We start from the raw sequence: 27,601 nt of genomic DNA, 5'->3' as shown, positions 1-27,601 counted from the left end.
ATTTAGGTAGAATACAAAGAAAAGCTTTTTGTAGAGTGGAATTTAAATATGTAATAGGCTAGCTGACATTTACAATACTTTAGTTTCATAATTCTTTGCAAATATTTCAATGGTAGATTGCACTTGGTAGTCCGGAAGAAGTGTTATTAGGTAAATTAAATAACTGTTAACTGCACTCTTAACACGCAAAGGTTTTATACTTTAGTCTAATATCTATCTATTGATCTCACAGTGCCTTGTATGTTCTCCAGTCCTGAGGTTTGAGATTTGCAGATACAAGCACATGGAGGAGCTGGGTGGATTCAGTTTAGCTACCTGTTAATTCCAAATGGTTACCCCAACTGGAGACCATGGGTCAAGTTAAAGTTTTGCATAAAAGGGCACAATTTTCAATTACTTCAGCAGGAGCTGCCACTGCTCAGCTCCTTCGAAAATGAGTACCCCCTTACATTATTATTTAAATTTAAGTCTAAAAAGCTCGACCCCAACTACAGCCCATTCAAAGCTCTGCATGCCCTTTACATACACTGAAGAAGTTACAAACAAATATCCCAAATTAGCAACACCCTTCGCCCTGCTCACTCAACCAGGTACTGCTGAGCAAGGTTTATGTACCTGAAGAAGTGGGATGAAATCCTCCTGCTCTAGGTAGCTGCAGCTGGGTTTTGCTAGAAGGTAAAGAAATTTGGCTGCATCATCATGGCAGCTCTGTAGTAATCTATGAGAGAGAGAGATAAGGTTATAAATTACTCAAACTAATTCATACTCTCAGAGGACACAGCAATCAGAAGCCACAGTTTGATTGTTAGGCTCCTTATTTAAAGTGCCAAATTTCAGCCAGAAGTTATGCAGTTTATGCAAAGTTGTGACCATGTAAGTTATGCATACCTGACATCAGAAGGGTAACACCTTATTCTCTTCCTTGATACCTTGAAACAATGCCCAAGTGTTTCTTGGAGGAGCTGAATATTGTTTCTCCCTAATATTACTGTGACAAATATGGGTGTGCTCTTTGGTGATTGCTAATACGGTTTCACCACCAAGGTGGATCTGTCACCACCGAGGTGTCACTGTCTCATAAAAGGGGATGGATATTTTACCCTAAGGGTCTGTCTGGGTAGCTGCGGCAGCCTGCCCATCTAGGGAAAGACAGTGTAGGCCCTTTCCAATAGTCACCTAACAACTTAAATGGGAGAGTCGCTAAGAGACATTCCAAGAGCCAGTAACCTTAATAGGACTAGCCCACGCTCTGGGGGAGTGTCCAAGCCAGTTTGAAAAGATTGGGTCAGACAGAGTCACACAGACACACAGCAGGATCTAGGCTGGCTAGGAGAACGTAAGTTGGTTGTGTTCTGTGTCTGCAGCTGAAGAGGAAAGTGCATCTAACTGGGCTTGTAGGGCAGCGTAATGTTAGATAAGACAATGCAAGTAGGCTGTTACTTTTAAAATCCTTTTTTTGTTTTATGTTTTGTTCCAACTGCTAAATAAAACACCTTTGTTTGAAGGAGGCTGTTGGTCAATATCACAGGACCCCGAAGGGAAGAAACGAAGGCGTCTGAACCCAGTCGGCCCTGCAGGGTTACAAGTAATTGGTACATGAGGCCATGTTCTCAGGGTCTGGCCAAAGAGTATAAGAATCACGAGATTCCATCCTGAGACAGCTAAGGGGAAAGAGGTCACACACCTGAGGGGGGCACTGGCACAGCTAGCTCCATAACTGTGACAACTGTCAAATAGCAATGATTGCTTTGAAGAAAAAGCCTTCTGAAGGCAACAGTTATGGTACTTCTTATCACTGTGTTCTACTGTTCATTGTAGGGAATCATCATTACAGTTACTTGCCTACTTATGCAGTGCAGTATGTCAAATGTTTATATTAAGTGTTTATTTAAATTCTGAGACTTGAAGAAAGTAATCTCTGTGCTTATTTGCTAAAAATGTATAGTTTTGTTCTCTTTACTCTTCCTACACTAAGGTATCTTAGAACAGCATTCCCATTTCATAGAGCCACAGTTGTTAAGGCCAGATGGTATCATTAGGATCGTCTCATCTGACTTCTTGCTTAACAGACGAGAGAATTTCACCCAGTGATTCCTGCATCAAGCCTATAATTTCTGGTTGAGCTAGAGCAGATCTCTTAGAAAGGGACATCCAGGCTTGCCTTAAAACACTTAAAGAGGTGGAAAACTCTAGGTCAGTTGTTCCAATGGTTAATTAATTATTATTATTATTTCTAATCTGAATTTGTCTGGCTTCAGCTACCAGCCATTGGATCTTATTTTGCTTTTGCCTGCTAGGTTAGAGAACTCTATACTATCAGAATTATTTTCTCCATGTAGGTACTTACAGACTATGATCAAGTGACTTCTTAATCTTCTCTAGGATAAACTAATCTAGAATTGAGTTTCCCTCATCTCTTTCTATACAAGGCAGGTTTTCCAGACTGCATATCATTCTTGCAGCTCTTTTCTAAACCTTCCAGTTTTTTGAAGTGTTGATATCAGATCTGGTCACAGCATTCAGTAATAGCCTCAGTAATGCCATATACAGTGGTAATATCACCTCTCTACTTCTACTTGATAATCTCCTGCTTGGCTAATTCTTTTAAAACTCTTGGTTGCAAGTTATCTGGTCCTGCAGTTTTAAAAAAATGTTTGGCTTTAGCAGTTTTCTGTTTAACATTCTGCCTAGTTACTGTTGGAATAGAAAGTATTTAATTAACTGTGTAAGATAAAAATAAGTCATACAGCTGCTTTTCAAATGCAGAACAGAAATATTTATTGAAAAACCTTTTCTGCACCATGATTGATAATTTTGCTATACCCATCTAATACTGGACCTATACCAATGTTATGATGATGGCATTTGTTTCTGATTTATTTTAAAAATTCATTCTTATTGTCCTTAACTCCACTGGCCACAGATTTTTTTCATTGATACTTTTAGCTTCCCTTATCAATTGGAAAGATTCATGTCTTCTCACTGTCTGAAAACTACATTTTTAGTACATGATTATGTCTCTCTTACTCTGAATGGGAGAAATTCACCTTTCTGCAAAGCAAAAGCACAAGGCCTATATACCACTGGAATCCCATTTAGGCCCTAACTTGGGGGTTTAAGAAGGAAGTACGTGGCACAATAGGGTTTTTGCTAGTCCTCTGCAAAAGGGAGAATTGCACCCTGTGTGTGGTAGAGGGGCAGAACTGGCCCTTAGAAATCAATATTCATAGAATCGTTGAAAGGTAGGGCTGGAAGGGACCTCGAGAAGTCATCAAGTTCAGCCCCCTGTGCTAAGGCAGGACCAAGTAAACCTAGACCTCCCTGAGAGGTGTTTGTCCAACATGTTTTTAAAAACCTCCAACCATGGGGATTTCACAACCCCCCTTGGAAGCCTATTCCAGAGCTTAACCACCCTTATGATTAGTATCATGTGCAAATTTTAGAAGCATACTCTCTGCTCCATTATCTAAGTCATTAATGAAAATATTGAATGGTATCAGACCCAGGACTGACCCCTGCGGGACCCCATTAGATACACCTCCAACTTTGACAGTGAACCATTGATAACTACTCTGAGAGTACAATCTTTCAACCAGCTGTGCACTCACCTTATAGTAATTTCATCTAGACCACATTTCCGTGCTTATGAGAATGTCATGTGGGACTGTGTCAAAAGCCTTACTAAAATCAAGCCATATATTGCTAATATCCATTTCTTATGGAGTTCTGATCTATCTTTTAACATAGAAAAAAACATTTAACATTTAGCATCCATTAAAGATGGATCCAATGAGATGCCATAATAGAATCTCTCCCCTATAGTTTAATCTTTTTCCAAGACTTCAGTATTTGAAGATGCTGCCAAACTCTACTGACAAAATTCCCTAGCATACAAATCACCCCAAAGAGGCAAACAATGGCTTCTTTTGTCAAGTGTGTGTGTGGGAAGTGGAGAAGGTTGGGGAGGGAGGCTGTGGAGGGGAATCTGCTCCAACTATAAAAATTGCTAGCAGGGTGTGGTGCTTTACTGAATGGAAATATGCTCTATAGGATGATATCTTCTGTCTGTGACCCAGAGAAGTGAGTACTTCAGAAGAGTGGAACGTTATTCCAATCTTCGCTATTTCCTACTACATAACATTGTTGGTCAAGATTAACACAGTTATCCAAATAACTGGTGTCTATAGAACCAAAACACACACACAAAAATGAGAAATTCCCAGGCTTTCACCAAGCCCTTACTGAAAAATAATCATGACAGGGACTGAGAAACAATGTAGAAAGCATCAGGCTCCAGAGCTTTCACCAGTTATTGTGATGGAAACAATAAATTACTCAAAGAAAAATTACTCAGTAATTTTCAAGAACTGCAAAAATTAAAACACATTATTTATTTGTTATTTACTAATGATTACTTACCATTAATAAGAATTAGTTATTAGACACTTGCATTCAGTCCTATGGGCATTTTCACCTGTGAGTAGCTTTATGCATGTGCATAGTCTCAGTCAACTCACTGGGAATACCCATGTGCATAAAGTTATGGACATGTTTAAGTACTTGCTGGACTGAGGCGTTAGAGGCTTGAAAACAGGAAATTGTAGAAAATGGTTAAATAAACAAATGCACAGCATTTAGCCATAACGCTGCACTGGGAGTTCATGTTCAGTGGCTTTCCAGCGGGACCCACTCCTCAGCCAGTTCTGCTATAAATCTGAGGTGCACGTAATCTGGTCTTGCTGATTTAAATGTTTAACTTTAGTAGATGCTCCTCCTTAGTTAATGCTGGAATATAAAGTATTTCATCATTGCATGTCACGAATACATCACCCATTACCAAATACAGAATATGCAATATACTTAATCAAAGTGGCTCCATCACACCAATCTGAAAATAGGGGCAAATATAATGGTCCCTCTAGAGCAGTGGTTCCCAAACTTTAACATCCTGTGAACTCCTTTCATTAAAATGTCAAGTCTCACGAACCCTCTCCTAAAAATGAATATTCCCAGGGATTTTTTCCTTTACCTGAATATAAATTATAAAAGCAGTGATCTGGGAAATATAAAATTTGTTTTTATGACATGCTTATTACACACAATGTATTATTAATTACTATTTATCATTACAGTATTTTTATTACATTATGAAAACGGCAACACTCTTCCAAGATCTCACTTTTTTAGCTTGTATCACTTTGAATAAGCCTGTTATAAGACAAGGCTATGTTTCATCAAGGAGTATCAGATGTGAAACAGCATGAAGGTATTTAAGAAGCCAACTCAAAGAGTTCCTCCTACTCAAGCATTCAGGTCTTGAGCAATCCAGACAAACAACGCACATTACAACAAAGCTTAAACTTGTTCTTCATAATAATTTTAAAAACAATCCTAGCTGCCTATTTCATTTTAAAAACAGCAAAAAATATCCACCTCCCTTTCCATTTCTTATAAGGAGTCTTGAATTTAAATCTCCTCAGTGTGATAGATATGCTTACTTTGATCTGCTTAGCTCTTGGAAGTCCAGGGGCTCCGGGCTGCTGGCCCCGTGCTACCCGGGGTCCCTAGGGACAGCTGTCCGCCATTAGGGAACTTTTTCCTGAGAACCCCCTGTAACATTTTGCGAACCCCCAGGGGTTCATGAACCTCAGTTTGGGAACCACTGCTCTAGAGGAATGCGTTAACACTTACTAAGTAAAGGTTATGAGTGCAGAGATTTCTTATGGTGTCTCTTTAAGTGTAAACAGTGGGTCTAGCATGCATGCCTGTGGACAGTCACCGTAGGCCCAGCCCATTAAGGGACAGATTAAAAAGTATGCTCAGTCACCATATTTTTCCTTCATCAGCTTGACTGATGGAGCATCATGCCCAGTTTTTAACTCTTTAAATTTGTGGTTATTTTTGCTCTTTAAATTGCCTGATGGTGAATGGCAAATTAGACATGAATGTGCAGTTTGATTGCTGCAGAAAGAGCAGGGAGACTTTGGGCTGCATATGCAAACGCATCCGTCTCCAAAAAGAGAGGCACTAGATTCAGGTTGAGCTAGTTTAAAATGAGAGCAGAAAGTTGGGCTCCCAAGGCCATATTAAAATAAGTGGACTGATTTTCAAAACTTCTGCACACTAAGTAGCTCCCACTGACCTCGAATGAGATTTGTGGGTGCTTAACACTTTTGAAAAATAAGGCCACTTATTTAGGTGCCTAAAATGGACTTGGGTGTTTAAAGTTAGGCATCCATGTTTTAAAATGAAGGCCTGTTTCCATATGGCTATGGTTAAGGGTTGACTTGATGACAGTCTGTAAGTAACCACATGGGGAACAAATATTTAATAATCGCCTCTTAGCAGAGAAAGATGTAACATGATCCAATAACTGGAAGTTGAAGCTAGACAAATCCAGACTGGAAATAAGGTGCACATTTTTAATCGTGAGAGTAATTACCCATTAGAACAATTTACCAAGGATCATGGTGGATTCTCCACCAGTGACAATGTTTAAATCAAGATCGGGTGTTTTTCTACAAGATCTGCTTTAGGAATTATTGTGGGGAAGTTCTAGGAGATTCTGGGTTATACAGGGTGTCAGACTCGAGAATCACAATGGTCCCTTCTGGTCTTGGAATCTATGAATGTATGAAAACTGAAGGGTCTTCATAGAAGAGCAATAAAAATGATCGGGGTCTGGAGAAACTGAGGAAAGATTAAAACAGCAAAAAATAGTTTGGCAAGGAAAAGACAAAGTAGGGACATGATACCAGTCTACAAATATTTGAAGGCTGTGACAATGAAGAAGGGATAAGAACTATTTAGTATGCAAGAGAGATTAATTAGGACTAAGTGGAGGAACCTATGATACAACATGTGTGTCAACAAAAACAATCTGACTGTGACTATCCCTATATATTTTACAGTTTTACTTTGGTAACTAGACGCTGTTATCCCAACAGTTTTTATATTTAGCTCAGAAAATACCTAGGGAGCACAGCTCCAAAGGCAGTTTGAAGGGTGCCCACTGAACTGGGCTGTGGAAGAGGTGGAAATCACACTGCTTGGGACTTTAAAAATTAAACTAAGTGATATTGCAGACATGTCCTATGGGCACAAAAACTGGGTAAGATAACAGAGCTGTTCCATCTCACACCATCTGTGATTCCAAGCCTCCTAGCCAGAGCTCTCAATAGCCACAGGAGAGAATTCAGAAAGGAGCCTTGACAATGGCATGCTCCAGAGACACTGAAACTCCTCTTACAGGGCCACGTCCTTACTCAGGCATTTGGTAACAAATGAAAAACAAGTAAAGCCCTCAGGATCTGACCCACTGTGTCATGTCACTCACACCCACATCTCGGCAACCTCCAGTTTACCCCCTACTTCCCCCTACACCTCCACAATGACAGCAGAGCCCCAGGCCTGCTTCCCTCACAACAACAACATAACACCCTCTTTGCCCCCTGCACTTGGGATGCACATCTACTTCTCCTCCATCACGCCCTTCAATCTCCTCATTTAATACTTCCTTAGAGTCCTCTCCTGACTGAGCTTCCATCCTGTGAGCAGGACTAATCCCAGCAACAACGTGACTGGTCACTGTAAGCCTCCTCCTCTCTTGCCCCATTTCCCTACTGCTTGTTACACACACACACACACACACACACACACACACACACACACTGCACCAGCACTCGTGAGAGACTGTCAGCTCTCCAGAAACCATGTCTTTCCACCTGTGTGAGGTGTAGAGCTAACCTCAGGGGATGTAAAGTAACAAGCGTAACAAATACCCATGGCTGACAGGGCACTGATTAAGGAAAGCATATAATGACGAAGTCTGCAGGACTTAAGCACTTTCCTGAATCAATGCCAGGGAGCAGAATGGTTGTGGGTTCACTGGAGCGAGGGAACAGGCTGCAGAGAGCCAGAGCCGGGGGTGCACTTCTACTGCATGCCACAGAGCTGTGCTCCACTTTGGCAGGGAGGGGTCTTTGGAGACAGGCCAGGGAGGTGCAAGGATAGGTACACTTAAAGAGCCCAAGCAGGAAGTGTGCCAAAGAGAGGCTCTGCAGTTGGAAGAAGACTGCATAGCGCTCCCTCCCCCCACTCCTCCCAAATGGGCCAGATTCGAAAGCAATCCTGTGGAATTGTGCCTCCAACAGGGATTGCCAAACAATTTAGAGCATTAAAGGACTCTACCGTCCATCCCAGAGTAGGAGTCCTACTGTAGGACCCACTGTTCTAGGGAATGATACTATCTCCAGACTCACTCAGTGTCCATGTCACTGTACCTCATACACACAACATTTGCAGATATGGGCTATTCCTAATCAACGGATGCAGACCCTATTAAAGCATTGGGAGAAACAAACATTCAGTAAATGATGGGGAAGATAACTGAAACCAATGTCGATTTTAAAATACGGATTTATTTGGACAGAAGGAGGAGGGGTTTGAAGAGCCTGGTGGGTGAGTAGGAAAGCAGGACTGAAGAAGTGTTAGGGCAGGCAGTTGGGTGGCTGGCCTTTCCCTTTTCTGAGGGAGAACGTTCTTATATGCTGTACTCACTGTCTCCACATAGCTACGAACGAATGTACAGATACAAATCCCGTCCTTTCTCCCCCTGCTGCATTGAACATGGGGGCTTTCCAGTACAGAGGGCAGCCACATACCTGCAAATGAAACACACAGATACATGGTAGCTGAGAAGGCTGGGATGTTAATACAGTCACAGAAAGGGCTTATTTATTCATGAACTGTATATTCTGTCAACAAACAACCTAATTTGTAGGCTCTCACACCACGATACAGAACCCATTGGGCCTTACACCTCATCAGGCCAACACAAGAAGTCAACAGAGTCAAGCAGCCTCCACCAAGAACACCATGCTCCCTGGCCCTCCCTATGTTGTTACATATAGGCAAGAGCATTCCATTTGTTCTGATGGCGCATATAGAGAGAGGCAGTCTCCAGCGTCTAGGAATAAATTTCCTATGGGATATGCGATCAGCATCTGCACTGGCTTTTACTTCTGGGTGCAATTCAAAGTGCTGGCCTAGGAAAACCAGTGCATTACGATCTCCATGGTGCTTCAGAGAAGCAAACCTGCCAAATTCCTTGAAAAATGCAGCAGTCAATCCAATCATCAAGAAGCCAATGCTCGACCCTGCAGATCTCCCCAGCCACCAACGTGACTCCAACCTCCCACTCCTGGACAATATAACTGAGGAAGCAGTCACATACTGGAGCCTGGTGGTTACATCAGCCAAACTCCTAGACGCCTTGCAATCTATGTACAGACCAGAGCACAGCACAGAGACTGCCGTACTGGAACTAAAAAGATAAGCTCCTCACAGCCATAGACACAGAAAAGATCCCCCTGCTCCAGTGTTTAATTTGTAATGAAAGAAGTGATGGGGCTCAAGCAATTTTTTTCACATTCATAACTGATGCAGCAAGCCCAGAGGTGCCGGGGCTGTGACCTGCCAGGCCCAGAGGTGCCAGGGCACTGACTAGGGTTGCCAACCCTCCCGGATTGGCCAGGAGTCTAGCGGAATCGGCGTCAATCTCCTGGTGGCTATTGAAAGCAATCCCGGAGATTTTAATAGGCCACTAAAAGTCCAGTTGGTGGCGCAGCAGGGTGAAGGCAGGCTCCCTACCCGTCTTGGCTCTGCATGGCTTCCGGAAGCAGCCAACATGTCTGGCTCCTAGGCGCAGGGGCGGCTAGGGAGTCTCCACGCACTGCCCCTGTGCCCCACCCCGAGCGCCAACTCCACAGCTGCCATCAGCCAGGAACCGTGGCCAATGGGAGCTGCAAGGGCAGTGCCTGCAGGCAGGGGCAGTGCACAGAGCCGCATGGCTGCCCCTGAGCTTAGGAGCTGGACATTCCGGCTGCTTCCAGGAGCAGCCAGAGGTAAGCGCCGCCCGGCTAAAGCCCGCACTCAGCAGCCCCTCCCATGCCCCAATGCCTGAGCCCCCTCCTGCATCCAAACTCCCTCCCAGGGCCCACACCCCAAACCTCCTCCCACACTCGACCCCTCTGCCTCAGCTCAGAGCCCCCTCCTGCACCCCAAACCCCTCACCCCCAGCCGGAGTCCTCACTCCCTCCCACACTCCAGCCCCCTGCCCCAGCCCTGAGCTCTCTCACACACTCCGTACCCCTCGACCCCAGCCCGGAGCTCCCTCCTGCACCCCAAACCCCTCATCCTAGGCCCCACCCCAGAGCCCACACCCCCAGCTGGAGCCCTCACCACCTCTTGTACCCCAACCCTCTGCCCCAGCCCGGTGAAAGTGAGTGAGGGTGGGGGAGAGCGAGCGATGGAGGGAGGGAGATGGAGTGAGTAGGGGCAGGACCTCAGAGAAGGGGCGGGGCAAGGGTGTTCGGTTTGTGTGATTAGAAAGTTGGCAACCCTGCTGTGACCTGCCAAGCCCAGAAGTGCTGGGGCCGTGACCTGCCAGGCCCAGAGTGCCGGGCTCAGCCCTGGCACAAATTAAGCATTACCCTGCTCATAGTTCTGGACCTCCCTCCAGCCTTTGCAAGTGCACCACAAGGCACTGCTAAGATGCCTATGTGACATAGCAGGAGTAGATAGCCTGGCTCTGTTGTAGCTCCAGCCCCTATCATTCCTCTCCAGAGAGTGAGATGAGTAACTGCTCCTCCTCTCTGAAGGCCTTTGTTGAGTCACACTATCCCTGCTTCTCCTCAAAATCTCCATGAGACCACTGTGAGACCACGGGCTCCGCTGGCAACAGCATGCCAATAATACTCAACTCTCTATCTCATTCTCAACTGATGCAACCACCGCCAAGAGGTCAGAATGCCAATGCCTACAAGAGATCGTCTCTTGGATGAGGAGCAGCTGGCTCAAGCTGAATCCAGGCACAACCAAAGTGATTCTGGTTGGAAATGGGAAACGCTAGGAAGCACTAATTGAGAAACAAGCCCCACCTTCCACTGAAAGCCTCTCTCACAGGCTTATCTTTTTTTATGTTGAACAAAGTTCTCTCCTTGGCATCCTCCACTAACTTTTTCCTGTGGTTGTCCCTCTTCCTACCAGAGCACCAGTAGGCTGAATAACTACTTTTGGATGTGACCATCCTGATTTCAGTCCACTGTACATGAGCCAGGACTAGGTATGCAATGAGAAAGGACGGAGATTCACACTGTGCTGTTTTATTAATAAAGGCTGCTAGTTCTATTGCACTTGCTTCAGAACCCTGAATCTAGAGTCATATCAGTACTACTGTATTGCAGCAGTGGACCTTGTCACAGCTTGATGTCATCAGATAATATGCTGACCCAGGGATGTCTCGATGTACCATTGATTGAAGCACTGGTCTCCTCTGCACAGCCATGCTGCTTTTTCTGTTTTGAGTCTGGCAAGGCCCCAACAGACACCTTTGCTGCCCTTGCATGACACATAACGTGAGTTATTAAACTTTTTTGTCCCACACTTGATGGTTTCCTGGGCATCTTTTCAGAGGGTGCGTTCTGACAGCTGCTGTCATCTTTATTACAAAGCCAGTCTCAGTCTCCCCAAAATTTTTGCTCATGAAACTAGAATGCCCCTCCTGGATGAAGTGTCACTGTTCCAGCTACAGCATCAATGAACAATGTACATTGAATAAATGAGAATTTATGTTATGGTTGCTATTGCATTAACAGTGTGAGGAGACTACATGCTTGAAACATGGAAGAATAGGGTAATGTGGCCAATTGTTCCTGAACCAGGTGTTGTGTTCCCCAGATCCAGGCTCTTATTTGCCGACTGTTAGAACTCTAAAGCTGCTGAACTCCTATGTCTGCATTATACAAACTGAGCATCCAAGGATCAGTGCAACATGGGGTTTAGCTGGCCATATCCCTCTTCTGCTAATCATGCGCTAAAAGAGACTGTTGTGCTGGAGGTGGTGTTACCAAGCAGTGTCCCTACTACAAACCTGCCTGAACCCCTAGGGTATGTACTCGGCATGACGAGTCTGTGCCGCTGCTCACCATTGTCCATGCTACCCTGGATACACTACTATTTTTAGCATGCTAACTCAATGAGAGCTGGTGTAAGTACATCTACACACGCTGCGAATCACAGCCCTAGCTTCAAGTGTAATCATAGCCATAGAGTGGGCCTGCTTCATGTCACCTCAGGATCACAGTGGCAGAGAGCTGAGCTCAAATGAGGCAACTGGTAATGTCTGCAGCTGAAGTACACCAGCACTCCTCCCTAGTGGCACAGACTAGCACCAATGCATCTGGGGACCTGGATCTGTGATAGGTTTCCAATCAAAACTAACCAACAGCGTGAATTCCTAGTTTCAGATCCTGAATGCTCATAATGAAGCACTCATTAAAAATATAAAGGCTAAAAATTATAGAAGTTTGGTGAATAATTTCAAATTACAAATAAAGTTGAGAAAACCTGAACCTGTTATGGACAATTAGTGAACAGAAAAACAGGCAAAGGATTAGTTCCTGATCTCACACCAGTCTAATCCTGGTATAAACCCATTTATTCCAACAGTTAGTCTGGATTTGCACCAGCATAAGTGAGGTCAGAATTTAGCTCTATATGCCCTGGACAAATTATTTGCAACCGTGCTGTATGTAACAGTTGTGAATGTGTTCTTTGCTAAACTCCTTTGCATTTCTAAGAGGCCTGCCTGTTGGCCAGGGAAGCTGCCATTTTGTGAGTCAGATTTGACTCAGTGTGTATCAGAGGTGACACACTTCATCCTTCTCCCATGGAGACTTTAATTGTGTTCATTCTTGTTTTGTTGTTTCCTTAATCTAACGTAAGTCATTCAAACTGTAAGTACATTTGCTCATTGTGCACTGAAAAATGTAAAACTGCAACTAGAATTGAGCAAATAGTTAATAAATTTAATTAATGTTTCACTGTCCCCCAAACTGTGAGTGATCCACTGAATAGCTACATTTACCTTGGCAATTTTCCCCATTTCATAAATGTTGGCTCTCTCATCTTCAAACTCAGTAAAGGATGCTTCGATCCTGGCAATGGTCTCCTCGTGATTGTTGCAGACACTTGGAAGCCCTTTGGGGAAGTAGAAACGTGGAATGTTTATGGACACAGGGGCATTGATAAGGACTTTATTCACAGTCACAAGAGGTCGTGGACTGACGGCTGACTTCAAAGGGGCTGGGGATGGAGTCCCAGGCTTCTTCTCTTGTTTATTTTGAACCTGAAAAGATAATGCAAGAAATAAATACTTTTCCTACCATATGAAGTAAAAAAAAAAGGGGGGGGGGGGGGGGACCCTCCTGTTCCAAATGCACAAGATATTAACAAGCGTCAAAAATACTTAGTAATTCATGGGTGTGTCTAAAGTGATACAAAAGTCCCATGTCAAAATTATTATTAAGGTTGCAAAGTCAAACATCCAAAAGCTAGGAAATGCCAGATTAAAGCTGTCTGTACAACCTTAGCTCCGTCCCTCGGTAAATGTGCATTATGATACAAATTTCAATCACATATTACTTTTTCCACAGGACCTCTGCCTCATTCAGTGCACAGGATGGCTGGTGTTCAGGGAGTGAAGCCCCTGTTCAATATTTCTTTTCATCCTCATCATTCAGTGTGTGGCCCCCATGGCTGGTTAACTGCACAGCAGCCAACTCCTGCACTGAATGAGTTGTGTTTGTTTGTTTGTTTCCTCATGGAAACAGAAGCTTATTTCTATGGGGTTCACCACTACAGTTCCTGAGGGCCTGAATTCACCCTCATAACAGACACACGAGGCAGGGCAGTATTATTATCCCCTTTTCCAGATAGAAAAACTGAGGCCCAAAGAGATTAAAGCCAAGATTTGCAAGAGTGTCTCATAATTCTGGGAGCCTTAGTGACTGGGTGCCCAAACTGAGATGCCCAAGACCTGATTTTTCAGAGATGATGAGCACTGGCAGATGCCATGGACTTCAATTGGAATTGTGAGCCGTCAGCTCTTTTGAAAATTGTTCTCAAGGAGGGCACGCAGGAGACAAGGAACACAAAATTAGTAGTCTCATCTGAAAAGTCTGGTTTACGGTCCCAGTTCAGAAGAGTATTTCTTTGTAGGAAAGGCATTTAAGCAGATAGCTCAGAACAAGACTTGAGCATGTGCTTAAGTGCTTTTCTGAATCTGGGCCTAGGTTATTTGCCTAACACCACACAGGAAATCTGGGGCAGAACCAGAGATAGAAGCTGGTAGTCCTGTGTCCTAGTCCACAAGAGCATCCTTTCACTCCCTGCAGACCCCTGCCTCATTCACTACGCAATCTCATCCCATTCACCATTCTGCCTATAATGGATGTACAGTTATTAGGGAGGTACACTAGGCCATCCCTTTAATGAACCTCTGTAGTCTTTTAGTTCTGTTCACTTTAATATTTTTTGGAGAAAAGTCATCAAAATTATAAGCCTGAGCATATTCTAATTTTAAGTACTTTTGGAATACCTAAATTATGAGGTTGTAAATTTAGAATAAAAAAAAAAAAAAGTTTTTTTTTTTTTTTTTTTAAAAGACATGACATGGGGATCTTTGTTCTGGGGCTTTCTTAAACACTTTTAATGTGAAATAGTAGAAAATAGTCATCAGATTACACATTGATAAAGAATACCTCATTTTTGTTGGAAAAAGACAAAGTTATTAACCATTAACTAGCTTACTCAGCTAGTTTACAGTAACATGGCAGAAACAGAGGGCTGATGAGCCCACCTGTGATGTCAACATTTCCCTGACACCAAACAGTCTCTTGTCCAGTCTCCTAACTATAGAACCAAACATAGGGTGGCCATTTTTCCTGGGAGATGCCTGGCTTCAGTTCCATTGTGAGCAATGGGAAATAGCAGACAACTTTACTAGGGACAGTATCATTGCCACATGCAATAACTACATAAGAGAGAGTCTCATGGAGGCTAATTGGATAACCATATATTATTTAAAAAAAATAAACTTTAAGCTTCCTGTCTGTTTTTTCAATGTCTTTATTTGAAACATTTTTAAAAGACAAGGAACTTAAAATAAAAACACTCTGTGTAAATCAGTTAAGGTTGCCAAGAGACAACAATGCCAAATATAAAACCACAAAACCCAAGAAATATAGAATAAAGCCGTGTGCACACATCCATTACCTTCTCCCACATTCTCACCCAAAGATATGCTCACAGTCAAATCCTCTAGCAAATCAGCCCTACTGAACTATAGTCACCAAGATGACACCAAAACAACCTTAACTCTGCCCTCTGAGGAATGCATAAAAAACATAATGCAAGTCTGTCTCATGGATAAGATACATAGTAGCCCACAAATCAAAGATCACACATCCATACTGCTAAAAAATATGTAGCCAAAAGAACCCCAGTGATGGGAAAAAAATACTAGCATCATTATACTATTGTTTACAATTCTAGTATTACACAGACATTCGTTATAAGAGGTGTCAATGCTTCTAAGAAGAAACACCACCAGGCTCAGAACCCCAAACAGCAGAAAGTAAAGATACACCCCACAGGGACACTGCTCTCCTTGGCATAGGGCCTGTGGGCTCAATCCTTTCCCGACAGCAGGGTTCTAGAGTAGGGCAGGTGGCCCTGGGAAGATGGAACTCAATGAGAGGAGGAAGCAGAAGGCCTTTTTTGGATGGTGGAGGGAGATGAAGGGACCTTCTGTGTTAGTATGCCTCCTCGCCCTCCAGCGACTACTGCTGCCCAGGGGCAGTCACCTCACTTGGAGTCTGGGAACCTTTTCCTTCTGGAAGCCATCCCAGTACCCTGACATGATGTAGGCAGGCTCTCTTCCTGTCCATCTGCTGCCCTCCTATGGCTCTTCCTCCTCCTCCGCACCCAGGTGTCAGGAGGTATGATGGGAGGAAATCATATTTATTTAATCTTTAGTGGTTTCAAGTAAAATATTTTTTTAAAGGAGCTGGTAAGTAAATGTTAGAATAGTTTTGGTTACTGTTTGCTAAAATTATTCCAAATATTTTTAGGAAGAAGGAACCTTGTTTAATTTAATTAAATAGAAGCAGAATTTATGGGTGGCTAATGAGGTAGCCACTCGTCTTTGCTGCTTTTGGTATTTTCTAGGAACATGGAGTCTTTTTCCTAACACATTTTAAAGACTTTAACTTGCCAGGGAATCGTTTTTAAAAAGTGAAAGCAATGCAATTGCTGGAGCCTCTCTGATTGCAATTTTCCATTCAGTTTGCTGGCACACCGTGCTGTCTGTCCCACCGAGTCCTGTAAAGCTAGCCTCTCAGAGATGGGAGGCGGGGGGGGCAAGAGGATTTCTTATCTCCTAACTCTCTCTTCACTTTTCCCCCTGTAAGCAGAGAAGGCACAGGAGCCGTCAAACAGGGCTGCTAACAGGGGAGTTTGAGTGGGAGTCTCATTGGAGGAGAAGGTATCTGTACTTGCGTCTGTCTTTGTAGTGCTTGTATGTGTAGAGGCCTGTACGGGCAGTGTGCTGGGAGGGCAGCTGAGCCCTGAGCCCTGATTAGGGGGCGGAGCTTGGCTGATTAGGGGGCCTATAACAGAGGCCTCCCAGCCGAGCAGTGGCACAGCTGCGAGCAGCGGCACAGGAGCCGGCAAACAGGGCTGCTAACAGGGGAGTTTGAGTGGGAGTCTCATTGGAGGAGGTGGAAGGGGAGGCAGGAGGGCGCGGTGTCCCGTGTGCTCTGTTCCCTCAGGTGAGCAGGCGGGCCCAGACAACAGCAGCCATGAGCCCAAGCAGCGGGGGACACAATGCAGATGATCGCATGTGGCAGCTGCGGTATGTACATGGTCCTAGCGGGGGTGCCTGACCAGAGGTATGTCTGCATGAAGTGCCGCCTAATAGAGCTGCTGGAAGAAAAGATCCGAGGTTTGGAGATGCAGGTAGGTACCCTGGTAGAGTCTAGAAGGGGGTTCGAGCAGCTAATGGAGCAAAGGCAAGGAATGGCTGAAGGGGAATGCTCAGGGGTACAGGTGGAAGCAGGAGCTAAGGTCTGTGAGGGGGGAATGTCGGGGGGAGAACAAGGGCAGTGGAAGCATGTGACCGTGAGAAGCAGGCCAAGGAAAAGGAGGGCCAGTGAAGGAGAAATAGAGCTCAGGAACAGGTTTGGGTGTTTGGATAACGAGGAAGGGGTGGAGCAGGTGGTAACTGAAGGTGGGAGGGTGAGGAAGAAGAGAAGAGCAGCTAGTCCCATAGAAAGAGAGGAGGAGCTGATGGAGACAGCACCAAATCTGGGCCCCGGGAGGATACAGGATGGCATAAGGGGGATTATAAGGGAAAACAGGAATGGACAGGGGTTGGGACTAGAGGGAACAGGGGATAGATTTGTAGATCGCACTGTCACCAGGCAAAGGCAGGTTTATGTGATTGGGGACTCCTTACTGAGGAGGTTAGACAGGCCTGTGACCAGGGCAGACCCAGAGAACAGAAGGGTGTGCTGTCTACCGGGCGCTAAGATACGGGATGTGGACCTGCGGTTGAAAAGGATCCTAAAAGGAGCAGGTAAGAACCCCTTGATCATCCTTCACGTAGGAACGAATGACACTGCTAGATTCTCGCTAGAGAGAATCAAGGGCGATTATGCCAGGCTGGGGAAGACGCTTAAGGAAATCGAGGCTCAGATCATCTTCAGTGGGATTCTGCCTGTTCCTAGAGAAGGGCAGCAAAGGACTGACAGGATTGTGATGATAAATAGTTGGCTAAGGGAGTGGTGCTATAAGGAGGGCTTTGGGATGTATGGCCACTGGGAGGCTTTCGGGGACAGACAACTGTTCTCACGGGATGGACTTCACCTAAGTAGGGAAGGAAATAGACTTCTGGGAGGGAGGCTGGCTCATCTCATCAAAAAGAGCTTTAAACCAGGAATTTGGGGGAGACGGTTGGGAGATGTCCAGTTAATCTCCAAACCAGATTATAACATTGAGAAGGAGGTCGATGAGATAAGAACAGTTACAGCCGGGGGGAAGAGATTGGACATAAGGAGGAGGGGGGGGATGGATACTAGACTAATAGGTCATACTGGCAGTACGGTGTCCGTACCAAATTGGATAACTAATGTGAGAGAGGCTAAACGGCATAAATTAAGATGTTTATACACCAATGCGAGAAGCCTAGGTAACAAAATGGAGGAATTGGAGCTCCTGGTCCGAGAAATGAAACCAGATATCGTAGGAATAACCGAAACGTGGTGGAACGGTAGTCATGACTGGAGTACAGGTATGGAAGGGTATGTGCTGTTTAGGAACGACCAGAACAAAGGTAAAGGTGGGGGAGTAGCATTGTATGTCAATAATGAGGTAAACTGTAAAGAAATTATAAGTGATGGAATGGATAAGACGGAGTCTGTCTGGGCAATACTCACATTGGGTAAAAAAACTACTAGAGCCTCCCCTAGGATAGTGCTTGGGGTGTGCTATAGACCGCCGGGATCTACCCTGGATATGGACAGAGAACTATTTAATGTTTTTAGGGAAGTAAATACTAATAGGAACTGTGTAATCATGGGAGACTTTAACTTCCCGGATATAGATTGGGGAACAAATGCTAGTAACAATAATAGGGCTCAGATTTTCCTAGACGTGCTAGCTGATGAATTCCTTCATCAAGTAGTTGCTGAACCGACGAGGGGGGATGCCATTTTAGATTTGGTTTTGGTGAGTAGTGAGGACCTCGTTGAGGAAATGGTTGTAGGGGACAACCTTGGCTCGAGTGATCATGAGCTCATTCGGTTTAAACTAAATGGAAGGATTAACAGAATTAAATCAGGGACTAGGGTTTACAATTTCAAAAGGGCTAACTTTAATAAATTAAGGCAACTAGTTAGGGAAGTGGATTGGACTACCATATTTATGGATCTAAAGGCGGAAGGCGCCTGGGATTATTTCAAGTTGAAGTTGCAGGAGCTGTCGGAGGCCTGTATCCCGAGAAAGGGAAAACAGTTCGTAGGCAGGAGATTTAGACCGAGCGTCTCAGAGGGGTGATTAAGAAAAAACAGAAAGCGTACAAAGAGTGGAAGAGGGGAGGGATCAGCAAAGAAACCTACCTTATTGAGGTCAGAGCATGTAGAGATGGAGTGAGAAAGGCCAAAAGCCGTGTACAGTTGGACCTTGTGAGGGGAATTAAAACCAATAGTAAGAGGTTTTATAGCCATATAAATAGGAAGAAAACAAAGAAAGAAGAAGTGGGACCGCTGAAGACTGTAGATGGAGTGGAGATTAAGGATAATCTAGGCATGGCACAATATCTGAACGAATATTTTGCATCAGTCTTTAATGAGGCTAATGAAGGTCTTAGGAATAGAGGCAGTGTCACAGAGGGGAATAAAGGAGGGGGGGTTGACATTACTGTATCCGAGGTAGAAGCAAACTCGAACAGCTTAACGGGACTAAATCGGGCGGACCGGATGATCTTCATCCGAGAATATTAAAGGAACTGGCGCGAGAAATTGCAAGCCCGTTAGCGATAATTTTTAATGAATCTGTAAACTTGGGGGTGGTACCGTTGGACTGGAGAATAGCTAATGTGGTTCCTATTTTCAAGAAGGGGAAAAAAAGTGACCCGGGTAACTACAGGCCTGTTAGTTTAACATCTGTAATATGCAAGGTCTTGGAAAAAATTTTGAAGGAGAAAGTAGTTAAGGACCTTGAGGTCAATGGCAATTGGGACAAATTACAACATGGTTTTACGAAAGGCAGATTGTGCCAAACCAACCTGATCTCCTTCTTTGAGAAAGTAACAGATTTTTTAGATAAAGGAAATGCGGTGGATCTAATATACCTTGATTTCAGTAAAGCGTTTGATACGGTACCGCATGAGGAATTATTGGTTAAATTGGAAAAGATGGGGATCGATATGAAAATCCAGAGGTGGATAAAGAACTGGTTAAAGGGGAGACTGCAGCGGGTCGTACTGAAAGGTGAACTGTCAGGTTGGAGGGAGGTTACCAGTGGAGTTCCTCAAGGTTCGGTTTTGGGTCCGATTTTATTTAATCTATTTATTACTGACCTCAGAACCGAATGTAGAAGTGGGCTGATAAAGTTTGCGGATGACACAAAGTTGGGAGGTATTGCCAATTCGGAGAAGGATCGGGATATCCTGCAGGGAGACTTGGATGACCTTGTAAACTGGAGTAATAGTAATAGGATGAAATTTAATAGTGAGAAGTGTAAGGTGATGCATTTAGGGATGACTAACAAGAATTTTAGTTATAAGCTGGGGACGCATCGGTTGGAAGTAACGGAGGAGGAGAAGGACCTCGGAGTCCTGGTTGATCGCAGGATGACTATGAGTCGGCAATGTGACGTGGCCGTGAAAAAAGCTAATGCGGTCTTGGGATGCATTAGGCGAGGTATTTCTAGTAGGGATAAGGAGGTGCTGCTTCCGTTATACAAGGCACTGGTGAGACCTCATTTGGAGTACTGTGTGCAGTTCTGGTCTCCCATGTTTAAAAAGGATGAACTCAAACTGGAACGGGTACAGAGAAGGGCCACTAGGATGATCCGAGGAATGGAAAACCTGTCGTATGAAAGGAGACTCGAGGAGTTTGGTTTGTTTACCCTAACCAAAAGAAGGCTGAGGGGGGGATATGATTGCTCTCTTTAAATATATCAGAGGGATAAATACCAGGGAGGGAGAGGAATTATTTCAGCTCAGTACTAATGTGGACACGAGAACAAATCGATACAAACTGGCCGTCGGGAAGTTTAGGCTTGAAATTAGACGACGGTTTCTAACCATCAGAGGGGTGAAGTTCTGGAACAGCCTTCCGAGGGAAACAGTGGGGGCGAAAGACCTCTCTGGCTTTAAGATTAAGCTTGATAAGTTTATGGAGGGGATGGTTTGATGGGATAACGTGATTTTAGTCAATAGGTCAATAACGTGCCATCGCTGGTAATTAGTATCAATGGTCAATGCGGGTCTGGCTGGAGAATCTTGCCCGCATGCTCGGGGTTCTGCTGATCGCCATATTTGGGGTCGGGAAGGAATTTTCCTCCAGGGTAGATTGGCAGAGGCCCTGGAGGTTTTTCACCTTCCTCTGCAGCATGGGGCAGGGGTCGCTTGCTGGAGGATTCTCTGCGACTTGAAGTCTTTAAATCACGATTTGGGGACTTCAACAGCTGAGTCAAGGGAGAGAATTATTCCAGGAGTGGGTGGGTCAGCTTTTGTGGCCTGCATCATGCGGGAGGTCAGACTAGATGATCATAATGGTCCCTTCTGACCTTAAAGTCTATGAGTCTGAGTCTATGAGGACTTCTTCCCTCCACAGGATTCCCTTTCATCGCAGAGTGGGCATGTGTGTGTACATGTACACTTGCAAACCACAGCATAGTAACACACAGGTTCTATATGGGAGCTCCGAGAGCTCAAAGGACAGGTTTCTGAGCCTCTCCAATTCTCTTCTCCTCCTCACAACACAGAAGCAGCAGGAGACCTGCACCAGCCTTCAGTAACTTCCGATTCACTCCGTACGAGTTTTCAAAGCTGAGGCAGCATGGTTAGTGAATCAGGCCTTAGCTGTGGACTCAGGACACCTGGACAGTGGTGCTGGAACAATTTGCACAGCAGGGGTGCTGAGAGTCATTTAGCCAAACTGTAAACCCTGTATATAATGGAAACCCCTTCAAGCCAGGGGGTGTGTCAGCAGCCCTATTTCTAGCACCCATGCACCTGGGTTCTACTCCCAGCTCTGCACTGACCTGCTGGGTGACCTCAGGCAAGCCATTCCCTTCCCTGAGTCTCTGGTTCCCCTGACTCCCTAGTCTGTCCTTCCTACAGGGCCGCCCAGAGGATTCAGGGGGCCTGGGGCAAAGCAATTTCGGGGACCTCTTCCATAAAAAAAAGTTGCAATACTATAGAATACTATATTCTCGTGGGGGCCCCTGTGGGCAAATTGCCCCACTCGCCCCCCCCCCCCGGGCGGCCCTGCCTTCCTATCTGGGGGTGAGTTTTTCTGGAAGCACCAGTCTCTTACTATATGTCCGTACAGTGCTCAGTGCAATGGGAAATCTCAGCAGGGGCCTCTAACATGTAACATTAGTGCAAATAATAATAACTGAAATAGAGGCTGTGACAATCCCAGCATTTCCAACTCTTGTGGTTTTACTGTGAGCCTCGCAATAACTGATATTTTACTTAAAGCATTTAAGCAAGTAGGAAAATAAGTAGGTATTTTACTTATTTATTTTAACATGACTCCAGCTCCTAGAGTCATGTTACTATGTGCAAATTTCAGCTTTCACTGAAAAAAAATAAGTGACATTTCTAGCCCTCATGCCTGTGGAGAAATATAGAAAAAACATGATCCACGTGAACAGAATGGCCCAGAAACCAGAAGGGTAAGAAAAAGAACCCAAAGCATATTACTTGTTTTAAAGGGGCCTGACTCTTCTTTTTAACATTTGGGGTTTGTGATACTGCTTTCTATTCAGCCCCAGCCCCCATAACCACAGGACCAAAGATATCACCTCCATCAGGAACAAGATTTCTCTAGGGAGCCGAAACATTCCTGACTCAACCAGAACCCTCTGGTCCTGGACCAACACAACACAGGGTGGCCCCCTTCTCTTCTCTCCCCTCCTCTCCATTATAGGCATAGACTCACATCATTCATAAAATTCCTTTACACAGCATGGTGGCACAAGACTTTATCAACTCTGCCCTCCCACACAAACAGCCCTGGCCTCTGGGCAATCTTCTCACTCCGCAGCTATCTGGTGCATCACAACCTCACTGGCACAGACAGCAAGACCTTGCACAACCTCCATATCGCCAGCCCCAAGTATTCAAAAGTGATGAATAAGAAAATTAGCTTAAAAGTAGAGCTGTCAATTAATCGGTTAACTCATGCAATTAACTCAAAAATTAATTGTGATTAAAAAAATTAATCATGATTAATTGCAGTTTAATCACAGAGTTAAACAACAGAATACCAACTGAAATGTATTAAATATTTTGAATGTTTGTCTACATTTTCAAATATATTAATTTCAATTACAACAGAGAATACAAAGTAGAGAGTGCTCACTTTATAGCATTTTTATTACAAATATGTGCACTGTAAAAACGGCAAACAAAAGAAATAGTATTTTTCAATTCACCTCATACAAGTGTAGTAAGATGAGGCCCTGAAACAAACTCTTGTGTCAGAGGCCCGGTCTGAGGCCTGAAGCCTGAACCAAAGTACTTCCAGGCATTGCTAAGCAAAAGCTGGGCTATGAGCCAGAGGCAGGCCCCACTCACAGAAGTTGGCGAGAAGAGGGTTGTTAGAAGCAGGTGCATTCAGATGTAAGTGTTAATAACAGGAACTTGTGCCAAGATGGCACCTGGACATCCCCATACGAGCACACTCCACAGACATAACAAGGAACAGGCAGGTGCATCTTAAAGACAGGGTCAAAAGGACAGCATGATGGATAGATCTGTTTGTTTGAAACAACATGATCAAAGGGGGAGACAGCACCCTAATGAGCCAAGGGGCTGTACCTAAATACGTCAGTAGGGATGAGTAATCGGTCCTGTAACTGTATAAAAGTAGGTCCCGGAGTGCGCATCTTTGTCTGGCCTAGGGGGCAGTGGAAAGTCCCGCCACTGACTGAGCCGGTCCATTGCCAGGGGGCACAAATTCGTAGTATGTCTTGTAGAGTCTATGGGAAACTATTACTGTGCTTCGTTTGACAATAAACCTGGCTCGGGTTCCTTCGTACCTTACTAGAGTCTGTGGTCTTTGGGGGTTCTCTCGGGGTTTGCTGTGTCATCTATCTGCGCAGAGCCGGGGCAGCACACAGAGGGAACACGCACGCAGCTGACTGTTATCATCATCGAACAAGAGCAGAGCATCACACCGGTAGCTACTGACAACAACAAATACTGTATAGTGCTCACTTTATATTAATTTTTTATTAAAATTTTTTTATTAAAAATAAATCTAAAGTGAGCACTACATACTTTGTATTCTGTGTTGTAATTGAAATCAATATATTTGAAATATAGAAAATATCAAAAACTATTTAAATAAATGATATTCTATTATTGTTTAACAGCCATTCATTTTTTTAATCTCTTGATAGTCCTACTTAAAAGTAATGAGATTTAAAAATTATACATGTTGGGTTCTCTTCTTTGCCTTCTGTTTTCTCAGCTTTCGTACAGATTCACTTCACCATTTCAAGCTTCTTCCACAATCATGAGGGCTAGAAACTGAATCTTTTTTTTTAAATGAAAGCTGAGATTTTCGTGTAATCTACTGTAGTGAGCAGCTGAGATATGTCTCTCGGTGGTGCCTTAGAAATGGCTGAGACACTCTGGACTTTGGAGTTTGATCAGCCCTGCAGTTTGAAGTCTCAGAGTGGTTAATGCAGGGATCAGCAACCTTTGGCACGCGGTTCGCCAGGCTAAGCACCCTGGCGGGCCGGGTCGATTTGTTTACCTGCCGTGTCCGTAGGTTTGGCCAATCACGGCTCCCACTGGCCGCGGTTCGCCGCTCCAGGCCAATGGGGGTGGCGGGAAGTGGCGGCGAGCACATCCCTTGGCCCGCGCCACTTCCCGCAGCCCCCATTGGCCTGGGACTGCAAACTGCGGCCAGTGGGAACCGCGATCGGCCAAACCTGCGGACATGGCAGGTAAACAAACCGGCCCGGCCCGCCAGGGTGCTTACCCTGGCGAGTCGCGTGCCAAAGGTTGCCAACCCCTGGGTTAATGGCTCCCTGGTGGCGAGGGGTGGGGCTGAGCTGATCTAATCTAAGCATGGAGACTTGGTGTAAAAAGTCACCTGCCAGGCAAGCTTGAGAGCCATGAACAGAGGCAGCTAACAGGGAAGTTTCAAAGGGGGTCTGGAGAGGGAGCAAGAGAGGCTTTCCTTTCAGATTCAGTTCTATGTGCAATTTCAAGGTGGCCAGCAATGGAACAGTGGGGGTGACCTGCAATGGATGCGCCATGTTTTCTTTCCTGCCTGAAGCGAGAAGGGACTTCTGTGCATAAAGTACAAGTTAAGTGGCTGTGCTGGAGGGAAAGATTCTTGGATTGGAGGATCAAGAAGAGACACTCCTCAGAATCAGTGATACGGAGGCGTTCTTAGACAGCCAGGCTCAGGAAATATTGGTCCCCCAGGTTCAAGAAAGAATGGAGCTGACTACCAAAAAGTCACAGAGAGGAGAAGTCAGAGAGGAGACCTGGCAGTTTATAATCAGGGGCAAGAGATCATGGCGACAGCCTACGAAGCTGGAGACAGAGGAGGATGGACAGGCTGTGACTGTCACAGAGAAGTAATCCAGGAGGAATTTCACACAGCTAGAATTTTCCAATCGATACCAAGTCTTCAACATGGAAATTGTGGAAGCCACCTCTCAAGATCCAGCTGGTCCAAGGGAACAGAGAGATGTATGGGACATATGTGTAGCTTGCAGCTCGGCCCAACCTATAAGAAAAACAGGCTTGCCCGTACGGAGTTCTCCAACAATCTAAGGAAGACAAACGATCCTTGTTTGGGATTCAGGACTCAGAAGAATCTAAAACATTCTGCAAAGGACCAGGGCCGGCTCCAGCTTTTTTGCCGCCCTAAGCAGCAAAGAGAAGAGAAAAAAAAAAGATAAAGCCGCGATCGGCGGCACTTGGGCGGCTGCTCTACCGCGCCGCTTCATTCTTCTGCGGCAATTTGGTGGCCGGTCCTTCCCTCCGAGAGGGACTGAGGGACCCGCTGCCAAATTGCTGCCGAAGGCCCGGACATGCCGCCCCTTTCCATTGGCTGCCCCAAGCACCTGCTTCCTGCGCTGGTGCCTGGAGCCGGCCCTGCAAAGGACAAGCGGACAACAGGACAGTGTGTTGCCATCCCAATGCCAAGACACAAGTCGTCACTCCAAGATTAGATAGGCTTTGGAAATCAACAGGCAAGGATCAACTGGTGACAGTTCATATTGGCACTAATGACACTGCCTTTCAGGATATCTCACAGAGAATAGGGAATTTTAGAAGCGTGCTAAAGAAGAATGTCCAACCAATCTTCTCTGGGATCCTTCCTGTCATGCAAGCAAAGGAAGACAGAAGGCAGAAGATTCTGGAAGTGAACCTCTGGCTAGGTAAGTGGTTTAGGGTGGAAGGTTTTGGTTTTGTGGAACATTGCTCTACCTTCTATGGGAAGAGGAAGCAGTATAGTTTTGATGCTCTCCGTGTGAGCAGAATCTCCTTGGGAACTAGCTGGCAAGAGTAGTCAGGAGGGTGTTAAACCAATAACAAAGGGGGAAGAATAAAGACAGAAGATGTGAGCACTAATTTAGCCCAGAATCAAGATGCTGAAAACAAAAATTAATCAAGGAACCAAAGGACATGAGGAGAAGAAATTCTTTAATTACCTGTATATCAATGTTAGCTTCCTGGGTAACAATTGGAATTGCTCATTTATGAGCATAAATTTGACCTCACTGGTATTATTGAAACCTGGTGGGATGATTCACACAATTGGAATGTTAAAATCTATTGTCATAATCTAGGAAGGATCAAGAGGGCAAAGAGGGAGGGAGAGAGGCTCTCTACATCAAAACTGACATTGCCTATTTCCAAGTGTCTGATAACTCAGAAGAAAATGACCCTGAATGCTTATGGATCAATGTCCTAACATAAAGCACAACATGTGGTATTAGTTGGTGTCTGCTACATACCACCAAACCACACTAGGAAACAGGATGAGTGGCTCCTACACACCTATCTACAATGTGTAGGGGGGGAAAGCTGCATGATCATACGGGACTTCAATCTGAGTGACATGTGCTGAAGGGCTCCTGCTGCTAGTACTAAAACATCCTTGGAATTTCAAAAATTATAGATGATAATTTCCTAACTCAAAACCAGGGGGGATTTCTATATTAGACCTAGTCATAACAGATAAAGAGGAACTGATCACAGAACTAAAAATGATTGGTAGTTTCGGTACAAGTGATCATGACTTGATGACATTTATAATGTGCAAACAGAACAAAGTCCAGATCAGTAATACACACACACACACTTGTTGCTTGTAGTCTGGGAGCCACCTCCTGAGCACCCCCTCGTGGCTGAAGGTCGCTCTGCACTGGCCTGCCTCGGTTTCCCTCTCAGTGAGGAAACAATGAGTTCAATTTAAGAGGCCACAAAGAGGAGCCAAACACTCTATTCTACATAAATATCTCTCTTTAGTGGAGCCTTCTAGAAAAGTGTTTGAACAACAGTTTACAGGCTCTTACTTCGGAGCCCAGGGAAAACTTTAAAAGTCCCAAAACCAAAAGTCTCCAGCAGCAGCTCCTTCTGTAAGGCCTCAGGCTTGCTCAGAGTCTCTCCCAAATGGAGAGCTTTGTAATTCCTTCTTTCTAGCTCTTCAAAGTCTCTCTTAGGCCTCCCTGCCTAGAAAGCTCTGTAGTCCCTTCTTTCTCTCGTTGAAGCTCCCAGCTGCTCTTTTATAGGGGAATCACCTGATCCCTCTCAGGTGTGTCTACTTAGTAACCAGGGTTGGCTGACTCCAGACCTCCAGGCCGTAAAGGTGCAAGCCACATTGTCACAGTGCTTTGAAAAGGGCCAATTTAAAAAAGCTGAAAACAACTATGAGCCAAATCAACTAGCAGGAAGTGTTTAATCAGAAAAATATGAATGATAATTGGGAAT

General features: G+C 44.8%; 1 protein-coding gene across 1 annotated transcript in view; it reads right to left on the bottom strand.

Annotated features, from left to right (window-relative positions):
• PPP2R3A (protein phosphatase 2 regulatory subunit B''alpha) overlaps positions 1–27,601 on the bottom strand; it is a 169,733-nt gene that overhangs the window by 76,921 nt on the left and 65,211 nt on the right. Inside the window, exons 3-5 of the mRNA XM_026649887.2 lie at positions 12,929–13,189; positions 8,560–8,663; positions 616–718 (exon numbers count right to left, since the gene is read on the bottom strand). Coding sequence (XP_026505672.1) covers positions 616–718; positions 8,560–8,663; positions 12,929–13,189 — 468 coding nt within the window. The remainder of the gene's footprint in view (positions 1–615; positions 719–8,559; positions 8,664–12,928; positions 13,190–27,601) is intronic.

The sequence above is a fragment of the Terrapene carolina genome, unplaced genomic scaffold (assembly GCF_002925995.2).
Source record: "Terrapene carolina triunguis isolate 2854851 unplaced genomic scaffold, T_m_triunguis-2.0 Scaffold88, whole genome shotgun sequence".
NCBI classification, from domain to species: Eukaryota; Metazoa; Chordata; order Testudines; family Emydidae; genus Terrapene; species Terrapene triunguis.
Note: the sequence above shows the minus strand (reverse complement) of the source record. Positions and strands in the feature narration are given on the sequence as shown.